This window comes from Mus pahari, chromosome 5, assembly GCF_900095145.1.
Source record: "Mus pahari chromosome 5, PAHARI_EIJ_v1.1, whole genome shotgun sequence".
NCBI lineage: Eukaryota > Metazoa > Chordata > Mammalia > Rodentia > Muridae > Mus > Mus pahari.
The window spans coordinates 62,391,268-62,403,005 of NC_034594.1; the positions used below are offsets into that span (position 1 = coordinate 62,391,268).

An 11,738-nucleotide genomic window follows, 5' to 3' on the forward strand; every position below is an offset into this window, starting at 1 on the left:
GGGCCAAGAAGTGGGAGTGAGTAGGCAGGGTAGCAGGGTGGGGGGAGGGTATAGGGGTCATTTGGGATAGCATTTGAAATGTAAATGAAAAAAATCTAATAAAATAATTTTTAAAAAAAGAGATTTAAAAAACAATCACCTTAAATTCTGCAAAGATTAAGATGGCCCCCCAGGTACTCAGAGGGGTTTATCTACCATGGCTCCTCTCCCTCTGTCCTCTTCTCTTTCTTTCTTTGCTCTCTCCCTTTGAGTGTGTGCTTTCTCACATACAAAGGTGAATGGTAGGATCAGGTGGTGAATGAGAAAAAAGAGCACTCTTCATGTGGGCTTTGATATGGGGGGTGGGAAGACGGTTGGAGACAGCGTCTGGAGCCTAGGCTGGTCTGGAATTTACTATACAGTCTAGGCTGGCCTCAAACTCTTGGTAATTCTCCTGTTTCAGCCTCTCAGGTCCAGGGATTCCAGATGTGGGTTGCCACCATGCCTGAAATGATCTCTGATTTTTAAACTTTCATCACTTGCCTTCCAAATCACTTAAAATCTACTGTCTGAGGAGAGCACAAAGGCATGACCATGCCAGAGGGGCACCATGCAAAACACAGAGCCAGAGTCAAAGCATTCTGCCACCATCAACCCACAGTGACCACTGGGATATTAAAAAGACCCTAAGTGGAATCATTTATAAACTGCCAGGCCTTACTTCACACCCACAAACTCTGTTGGCACTGCCTGTTTGTCTGGACGAGGCCCATTCAATCCTAGGATAAGAAAAGTGCCCACACTATAAAACTTGTTGAAGTCTATACTTCTTCCTCACAAGTGAAAACATGAGAGGCTACTCTAAGGTAGAAAATGCTGACAAACTATTTCTCATAAAAGAGTTAGATCCATTTGTGATAACAGTAATGACCTGGAAGAAAAGCTAATAACAGCTTCTTCCATCCTAGCCTGGAGGTCCGGGATGCTTTCCTGTGGGAACTTTGATATGGGAATGAATTATATGCACCAGATGACTAAAGAAATCAACTGTTTATGCCCCCCCAAAAGGTAATATGAACAACTGAACAGGCTCAATACATCTTTATAAAGCCATATGTTATTATATGGTTTCTGTTTGAAAATGAATTTGCCTTCTTAAATATCTGGAAAATCAGCTGACTCTGTTTTCCACCATGCATTAAGTTCATGTCAGAAGACTATGAACTGAGCATCACCATTGAGCCCAAGATTCCTAAGGAAGGACAGCACAAGGCTAGGACCACTCGCTTGCACATATACAGAGAGATTGAGTGAATGGGGCACCTTGCCTTGTGTCCAGATTCAGGTGCTTGGCTGTGTGGCACAATACCAATGAAAGCATCTGCATGGGTAGAAAGTGTAATGTGGTTGAAGTGAGACTAACACACCTAAGACAAGAAGAGGGGACCAGCAGACTAGGAGCTGCTGTCCCTGTGTGTCAGTCCCCTAGTTAGTGTGAACTCTGTTTCACTGATTGAGCTACAAAGCAGTCAATCCAAAGTGCAGTAGCTAAAACAGTTTGTATGATACAGTCACTGAGGTTTTTAAGTACCTGTACGTTGACAAGGCTTTGACTCTCCTACACCTCTCAAGGTGGCAGATAAATGCTGTGAACAGCTATAGTGAAATGCTGACTGCCTTTCATATCTCCTTTGTTTCTCAAAACCAGGCCAGGTATTGTTCCCTAAACACTGGCCATTCCAGATGCACCCCAAGAGAGATACCCTACCTTTTTGCTTCTCTGTACTACATTGTCATCTACAAAGTTTACATTTTACAACCACACAATTTACCAAAATAAGTCAACAAAAAGGCATATATATATACTGTCTTAATTAAGTTTACAACTTTGCATTGGACTACATTTATAGCTATCCTGAGCCACATGTGGCCAATAAGCTATGGTTGGGCCACCCTAATTGGTCTCAGTAAAAAGAATATCAACATCACACCAGCATCTTAAACATCATACTTGGTAACAAGCCCTGTGCACCTAACTTGTTCTCTGAAGAAACAAAAGATGCTACAGCCAGTCATAAAGGCAAAAGAAGGAACACATTCATCCAACTCAAAGTCCCCTGAAAACTATACAAACAATATGCAAGGCCTGGATCCGAAGGTTTGAGTTACTTAAAGACAAGAGAATGTGTTTGTCTATTCTCCTTTTCCTGTCTTCTGTGGCGAAACACTTGTAGGTGGTAGGTAGAACTAGGCACCATGAGCCACTAAGACGACCTCACTGTCAGGAATGTGAAGAACCAAGGATCTGCTCCTGCTGATGATGACAATGAGTGACAATTCTACCTGAGTGTCAGCACAGCAGCTGGGAGGTAGGTGGCTCTTGGGACAAAGGGGAGGAGATGCTTCTCAACCTGGCTGATGGCTGACATCGGGGCACCAGATGTTTCCCAGGTCCCTCATGATTACCTAGGTGACCCAGTTGGAATGTATCCTGTGTGGCCACTTGGCTGTGGTCATTCCATCTCAGTATCATTTGCAGGCTAGCATCCAGGAAACAGACTGTGAAATGGGCATTTGCTACGGGCCATTTTAGGAAACTAGAGAGAAGGGAACATCAAAAGGACTAAGTTTTGCCAAGCTCTTCCTAGAGTTTCCAGGAATCAAGAGCAAAGAAGGCCAGCTTGCCAGAGGTCTGGCTGTGGCGTCTTCATAGCAAACTGCAGATCAGGTTGTAGCTGCAGAACCCTTTGGGCAAGAAGTTATCCTGAATTCCAGACTCTTGGGGATGAGCTGCTTTCCTGTGTGGAATGTTTCCTCTGTACTTCCTGAAGGACACTGGAATTACCTGGCTAGGACTGACTATCCACTGTGCATTTTGATAAAGATTGGCTAAAAATGAGAAGCATGTAAGACATCTTGCCAGAGGGCTTTGTAAGCATCCCTCTCAAATGATCTGGGCCTAAAATACCATATTCCTTTCCTTGGGAGAATCACAAAGGACACAGGTTCCTATGAGATAGTATCTTATTTCTGGGTCTTCCAAACATCTAAGTATAAAGCTATAGCTATCAGCTAAGCTTTACTTGGGAGCACAAGAGAGCAAGGAAACTCCAATACAAGGGAAACCTGTTAGTTCTCTACCCTTTTTGCAACCTCTGCCTCCAACCCTGGGATTTCATATGTTGGACTAGTCCTGTTGGCTGGGATCATGTACTGAGCTAATAGTACTCAGGGACTCAGACAAGACAAAACATCCTATACCAACACAAACTGAGATCACACATTCATGTCAGACCTTAGATTTTGTTGACATTTGCTATGTGGCAGGACTTGCTAGAGAGACAGACGTGCAAGGAGGAACTTTAATAAACACTCAGGGTGGGGTTTGTCATGGATTCGTCCTTGGCTTTCTAGAAGGTGGGTTACCCAAACTGATTCCCCCACCACCCACTGAGAGAAAGCATCCAGGTGAGTAACTATGTAGATGGGTCCTGAGTCCATTAGTTCCCCCACAGTGTAGCTCCTAGTGAGGCATTGAGTCAGATGCTCTAAGTCATCCAATCCAAATTCACATCTCAGGCTTCTCTCCCTAGACCCAGACTCTGTTCCTGTTTCTGCTGCAACAAAGTCACTGTAAGATGGGGACCTTGGATTGGGGAATTTCCTTTGGGGAAGGAAGACTCTGAACCTCTTCTGCTGCTACTCTACAGATTCGGGACCTGCTTTTATCTTTACTGATAGAGCATCCTAACAAAGATCACATTAGAACAGTTTCCATGGGCCCCACTCTCAATACAAACCTCAGGAAGCTCCATGGCTAAGAATCTTAGCTGCTCTTACACAGAACTGGAGTTTGGCTCCAGGAAGCTCAAAACTACCTATAACGCCAGCTTCTGGGAACACAACAGACTCTTCTAGACTCTGTTTGCATCTTCACCGAGGTACACACATACATGAATAAAGCCTAAAATGTTTATTTTCAAAAGCTAAACTCAGGACACTGACTTTCTGAATTGTATGTTTCAGATTAGTCTATCAATTCATAAAAGCTAACTTTTGCGACTAACTTTATGATAATATTCGTCACAAAAGTAGGTGGGCTGTTAGCTGACTTTCTCAACATGACAGAATGAGCTGGGGGAAGTAAATGGTAATTTAACAATTGCCATGTTCCTTAAGTAGGGGGTGTGGAGGGAGCTTTGTTTATAGAAAGCTGAGTGGTCCAAGTTGAATATCATCAGGGAATGTTGTAATGAGACATCCAATCACAGTGTGCTCTACCACACCAACTCCTGACTTTGCTCTAGGAGAGGACGATGTATTCTAAAACACAAACTCTAAACATCAGATAGCAGCTCTTCACCATGACTTGTAGGCCCTGAAATCCAAAAGACTACTTTACATTCATATTGACTGTTTTGAAAGCAAGAAGGAAAATGTCAGGCTGAAGAAGGGATGTCTCTGCTAGTAAACCAGTTGCCTTGCCAACACAGGACTTAAGTTCAATCTCAGAACCCACCTAAAAACGTTATGCATGGAGGCACAGGCCTGTAGTCCCAGTACTGAAGACGCAGAGGCAGGAAAATGCCTAGAGCATGCTAGCTAGCCAATCTAGCCTAATTGTTGAGTTTCAGGTCTTTCATGTGAGAGACCCTGTCTGTCTCAAAGGAAGTAAACAGGATGACACTTGAAGATGACACAGGTTGTTGTCTGACCTTCACACACACACACACAAACACACACACACACACATCCATACATACACATGCAGATATACACACATTTAAAAAATGTTCAGTACACTGCGATGAAGAATCATATGTACAAAGTTGCAGATCAACACAAATTAAATAAATGAATATATTCAATGTAAACAAAACTAGCCATGGGTTTGAAGGGCTGCTCCTGAAGTGGGCTAGCACTCTTCTGTGCCTTGTTCAGCAGGTGGTTTATTTGTTTAAGACCCGCCCCCTTGTGGCTGTGAAGTCCTCCTGACAGCATCACCCTGGAGCCCAGGTGTGATGTCTCCCTCACCACAGACCTCAGAGCTTACCTGGCATGCCGGATGGATGCAATGGCGTTGCTGAACTCACTGTCAATGCTGCGGCAGTTGTAGAACTCCTCGTAGGCTGGCCGGGAGGAGCCCTGGTACTCGATGCGGCTGATGCGGCAGATGCCCACGATGAGAATGATGAGCATGAGGATGAAGGCGACGCAGAGGGCTCCAATGATGATGTAGAGGGAGTGCCGTGGCATGTTGGTGAGGCTCTCAGCCATGTGCCCAGACTTCCACTGCAGGTCTGAAGGCAGAGAAGGAATTGTAGCGGTTAGCATGCTGTGTCGCTAATTTCACCCAAGAGTCATTTAAACTGGGAAGGATTATTTTCTGTGACTAATCCAAGCCAAGGTTTAATATCTTTAACATTAAGGGTCACTGACAAATACCAAAGAAAACATAAAATTGCCTCTGTTTTGGTTTGGATGTGAAATGTCACCAAAGGACCATGAGTTTTGTTCCCAGTTGATGGTGATGTTTGTGAAGGATGTCAGATCTTTAAGAGGTGGAGCCTTGCTAGAAAAATCTAGAACCACTGGGGGACTGGGATGGGCTTGGGGTGTTATTCCCCAGTCACACTTAATGTTCACACCCTGCTTCCTGACTGAAGGTGCTTTCCCTACCATAATAGATGGTCTTCCCTCAAACAGAGTACTGTGGGAAGCAGGTGTGGCCACTGCCAAGCCCCGTGATTCCCTGCTTGTTTACCAAAAACCTGATTATGTGCACCTGAGTGAATACACGCTGCCTGCCTGACCTATAGCGTCATACAGCATGATATTGAGTCACTGGCCTATCAACACCCACCCTGTCTGCGTGCATGGCTCACGTATAGAATGTGCTGAATGCTGATTGGATGATGAGAGACGAGTGCAGAGGGGTGGAAGGGGATAAATTGGGCCATCCCAGAATTGAGAAGAGAAGCTGAGGTGAAGCTGAGAAGCAGGAGAGAGAAGCTGAGAAACTGAGGAGAAGCTGGAGAGAGAAGCTGAGAAGCAGAGAGGAGAGAAGCTAAACTGCTGTAGAGAGCTGGGGTGAGCTGTGCTGCAGCAGGAAGCTGTGGAAGCTGCTCAAACCCTGCCTTGGCGTTAGTGTCCTCTTTGCCCCACCTCTGCAGGACGGAGGTCGGGGGCGCGTGGCAGAGAACCAAATGAATCCCCTCCTTCCCAAAGTGGCTTCCCTCCAGGCACTGTGTCACACCAAGAAAAAAGTAACTCCACAGTCATTCTCAAAATACAGTTCTTCTACGTGTTGCAAATATTACTGTAAATCAAAGAAATAGAGGCTGAAAAAAGGTACTTGACCCTTCTTGTGGATTTATTGGTAGACAATCACCCCAGATATGGCGACTTTAGACTCCCTGCTGAGAATCCAGCTCTGTGTTCACGATGCTAGTATCACACACTTACAAACAGTTCAGAAAATGAGCTCCGGTCTCGTGCACCTACCTCTCAGAGCTAGTAATTACTAATGGCTTAGCACACTGCTTCAGATTTCTTTTTAAAAAAGAAATGACATGTTGAAGATAAAGATAAAGTTCCCCCATTCTCATGTCCTCTCCTCGGCCCACCAACACCAAAATAATTTACAGGCGTCAAAAGGAGGAAGACAAGCCAAACATCCAACTCTAGCAAGACAGAAAGACAGATATTCATTAAATAGTATAAACAAATAAAAGAATGCAGCCAAAAGGGACCTACTCGTGTGGTATGATATTCCAGCAATCAATCACTGTGAGTTTAAAATAGTTACTTGGACATAAAAAAAAAAAAACAAAAAAACAACAACAAAAAAAAACACCTCAGAGTAGGAGCGTAAAACTAGCCAGCTTACACTGCTTCCCTAGATGGGCTAAAATCTTTAGGAACAACCCATTTAGCCATTACTACCAGAACATGTATAATCCCACACCCTTACCCCCTCAAGAGAGGCATCCTAGGCAACTGATATCCCTTTAGTGGAGGCAAAACAGGAGCTGAGGTCTGTCCACAGCATGTCCTATAATGGTAGCCTCTAGAAGGCAGGGTTATAAGTGATTCCAGGGTCTTCTATACACTTTTCAACCATTTTAATAATAATGACCTATTCTTTCTGCCTTCTGCCTTCAAGAAATGAATAATACATTATTGGTATAAACGCCCAGATGAGAACCTCCACACAGCGGACAAAAGAGCCGGTACCATCGGATCACACCAGTTCACTTTAACCCCAACTCCATCCCCTGAGCCTCTGTTTCCCATTGCTGCAGCAAAGCACCAATGTGTACCCCACTTGTCTGCTGTGAGCATAAGCTGGAAAACTGAAAAGGTAAAATGAGAAAAGGCACTTGCTGGGTGGCCCTTCAGGAAGAACAGCTGAGATGCTCGGAGAAGGAAGGGGTCGGGGTGAGGGGGAAGTGCACTGCCCTGTGAGGCAGATGCTCTGGGCAGAGATGATAGAGCATCGGCTGCCCCGACCTTCCACCAGCCTCTGTTAACAGGGATGAAAATGGAAAGACTAGATGTCACTCTGGGGTTGACATTGGCTGGTAATGTCAGACGGTGGTCTGTCAGTGGACCTGCATACAAATGGAAATGTCCAGCTATCACAAACAGGAGGCAGAAGGAAACTGCACATCAAAAGGGGCTAGACTTTCTCTATTGCACTCATACCACATGGCCACCACCATTGCCCTACGGGGTCATCACTTTCCTGGTGTCTAGATCTAGGAATCAGAGAACAGTGGGAAGAAAAAACACGCCTCCAGACACCTTTCAGCATCCTGGTTATGTGAAAGCACCATCACACACTCAGCTACACCCTCGCTGATCATGGACTCAGAATTGACTATTCTTGACCCTGAGAAGGATAGCCTGGGGGAGAGGGCAAGTGGTGAGGCAGACAAGGGGCCAGCCTGCAGAAACATGCCCTAGCATCCTAACATAGAAAGTAAGCCCTGCTTCTGGTCTGCACATTTCTAGAAAGCCTGAATGCAGCCAGATCACCCGATCCCTAAATATCTCATAGAGACCTGTGACAGCTGGTTTGACATTCTCATCTGAGACTGCCTGCCTAGCTACTGAGGTGGCAGAGGAGCTCAGGAAGCTACCTGATCCCTAATATGCTCATGCCTCAGCCAGGCTGACCCAGAGACAAGGGGAGCCACACAACACGCTGCAAAGCAATCGTCTCTGCAGATGGGAGAAGGCGTTTTGTGAAATCAGAACTGAGGCGTGGTCCCCAAGTCAGGAGCCCCCCCCCTTTTTTTTTTTGGCAGGAACTACTGCTTCCTTGGAGAGACTATTCTGTTTTCTAGCAGAAAAAGTAAGTGTGGTTCACTTGGTTTCCAAGGATTATAGCATTCATTCGCTTCAAACTTCAGCACCAGGCTGGAGTCCAAGGCTCAACAGAACGTGTTTTATCATCCATTTAGCATCAACACGAGGGTGGCCAATGTGGTTTTCACTCCAACTCATCACAGAATGCTCAGACCTGATGGACAGAGACGTGTGTGTGTGTGTGTGTGTGTGTGTGTGTGTGTGTGTGTGTGTGTGTGTGTGTGTCCATAAGTGCATACACACATGTCACAGCACATGTATAGAGGTCAAAGGACAATTTTCAGCATGGTGCCAGTTCTCTCCTTCGACCATGCGTATCCTGGAGATGACACTCAGCCTCAGTAGCAGGTAGCTTTATCCACAGAGCCATCTCTATAACCCTCACAGGAATTCTTGATGGGCTTCTGAGTTTTACGCGTGCTCTGTATATTAAAAACATATACATCATCATGACTGTGTATACACACATGAGAACTACTGTGAGAAGAGCACTGTACCTCAATATATGGTCACACGGTACAGTCCCATGTAGGATGAATGAATTGCCCACAGTTTGCACGTCCCTCCATTTGCACCAGTACTTACATTCCAAGGTATTTAGACATTTAAGGAGAAATCTATCACAATTTCTTACCAAACAACAAACAAACAAACAAACAAACAAAAAACCTGTTTTGTTTCATCCCGTGCCCTCATGAAGCTAAATTCACCTTTCCTGTCTTCTGAAAAGTTCCTGACAGAAGTGAAGGTGGCTGCTTTGCAAGCTAATGGCTTTAGTCATCAGCCTGGCTCTCTGTAATCGAACACTCTTAACACTCTCTGAAAGGCAGGAGTGTACCCTCTCTTGCCAGGTGGCTGCAAATGCCATCTTCCATCCAGGCTCAGTCAGTGTAAGACAACGGTTTTCACATCCCCAGAGTCCCGTTGCATGAATCATTTACTGGGTTGGCTACAGCCCAGCTTGGAGAAGAAATCTTAAACCTGAGCACACTGAATGGGATTATCTCATGGGCCCCAGCAGGTGTGTGAACAGGAACGCCAGCTCAAGGGCTGTTTGGGGAAAAATTTCATAAATGTCCCACTTGTAAGTCTCAAGGATCATTTGCATTTCTGTTTAAATTTTTCTGAAGTTCTGTGCTTTCTGAAGGGCTTTTACACTGAACATGTTGGGTCTGCTGGGAGCGAGGTAGAGAAGCTGTTCACGGTGAAAGAGACAAGCTGGTGACAAAACCAAATCTATCCAAATTAGACTTCAACTGATTTGCATAATTTATTCTAAAGTAAGTTGTCCATCTCTATTTCATCATTTATCTTGGTGAACACAGCAAGACTGGCTAATTTACTCATCTAAAAGGAGCATGTTTGTGATGATGTCATTTAATGAGTAAACAATTCTTAAGGCTATGGGCTGCCTACAACCACAAAGTAAAATATAAAATTGTGTCGTGTTTTCCATAGCTGAAGGTGAGCTGTCCAATAAAAGCATCAATTAGCCTGAGAAAATATTGGCAGCTATTGTTGATTTTCACACAATTAACGGATCTGATTTGAATGAAGATGGCTCATAGGGACTGGCACTACTTGAAAGGATTAGGGGGTGTCGCCCTGTTGAAGGAAGAGTGTCACTGAGGGCTGGGCTTGAAGGTTTCAGATGCTCAAACCAGACCCAGAGTTGCTCTCTTCCTGCTGCTTGCAGATCTGGAGACAGAACTCTCTGTTGTTTCCCCAGCATCATGTCTGTCTGCATGCCGCCACACTCCCCTTCGTGATGATAACGGACTGAGCCTCTGAAATTGTAAGCCAACCCCAGTTAAATGATTTGCTATGGTCATGGTGTCTTGCCACAGCAATGGAACACTAAGACAAAAAGGGGACATACTACTTCATAAAGAACAATTTGCAGTACAGCTATAATTTGAGTGCCTACTGTTTGCTGCGATAAAGCATGAAGGAGAAAGTTGGGGGAGAAGTGAGCTCTTAGAAGCTTGGGTCTTTAGACAGATACTAGCATCAGCAGAATGCCACTGAATCGTGAAAGTACAGGTGTGCCAAGATAGCACAGCTGAACTGAAACAGGGGAGGGGACAGGGTGATCATTTAACTGAGTCAAGAGAGCTTGCACAGTGATGGTCACTCAACATAAAGCAGAGGTGAGGGAGAGCAGAGGGAAGACTACCCTAGGCAAAATAGCAGCATGAGCTCAGGCCTGTAGCAGAAGAATAGGACATAAGACCAACAGAAGTCAGTGTGAGGAGATTGAGGCAGACAAGTCCAGTGAAGGGAGAGGCACCTCCCTGGGGCGGGTCACTGAGGCTCTTGAAGCAACTAGCAGAGCCTTGGGTCTTGATGGATTTCTTATTTCAATAGTACTGGGCATGCCTGGGCTCAAGGGCTTGAATGTATACATATACACTGAGAAGGTGTGCCTGGCTCTAAGGCAGTACTTCTCAACCTGTGGGTCTCAACACCATGGGGGAGGGGACCCTCTTTCACAGGGTCGCGTATCAGATATTCTGTATATCAAATATTTACATTATGATTCATAACATTAGCAAAATTACAATTATCAAGTAGCAATGAAACTAATTTTATGATTGGGAGATCACTACAACATGAGGAACTGTATTAAATGACTGAAGCACTAGGAAGGTTGAGAAACACTGCTATAGGGCTGAGTATAGAAGCCATTTCAGGGACTACTCTAGTATGGGGCAGAGCAGGTAGTGGCTTGGCCTGGGGTAGTGGGGACAGTGTGAATCACTGAGCAGTGAGTATGACATCAGGGATGGAATTAGATGGGGTGGGGGAGGGAACTTGACAGGGAGAGAATGAAATCTCTCTTTTTTGTGGCTTGTGTGACTGGATGCATGACGTACTGCAGCTAAGTAGGGGTGACCTTAGAGTGACCAAAAAAAGCAAGCAGGAGACCCAGAGCTCCGCTTTATAAGGAGTAAATTGGAGATGTCATGAAAGCACCCCAGTGATTGGGGTTGGCAGAAAACTGTACTTGCTGTGAAAGTCACTATTTTGGTCGTTAATTTTAGGCTGGCGTTTATTGAGAGTTCCACCTATGTTGGGTACATGCAGACAGCACATGCATACACATACAATAATAATTGAGAAAAACAAACTGAGCTACAGTGGGGTGCTGAGATCAGAGAACACCCACAGATCAGGGAGCCTTGCTCTGGCCTGCCATTGCCCCTGGTTGAGGCAGACCTGAAGATGCAGTTCTGGGGGAACGGAAGAGAAGATTATGACAACTAAAGAAGGGGGGTGCCAGGCGTGGTGGCTCATGCCTTTAATCCCAGCACTCGGGAGGCAGAGGCAGGTGGATTTCTGAGTTCGAGGCCAGCCTGGTCTACAAAGTGAGTTCCAGGACAGCC

General features: G+C 45.2%; 1 protein-coding gene across 1 annotated transcript in view; it reads right to left on the reverse strand.

Moving 5' to 3' along the window:
• Positions 1-11,738, reverse strand: part of Dner (delta/notch like EGF repeat containing) — a 302,088-nt gene that overhangs the window by 5,179 nt on the left and 285,171 nt on the right. Inside the window, exon 12 of the mRNA XM_021198700.2 lies at positions 5,033-5,279. Within this exon, the coding sequence (XP_021054359.1) occupies positions 5,033-5,279 (247 nt within the window). The remainder of the gene's footprint in view (positions 1-5,032; positions 5,280-11,738) is intronic.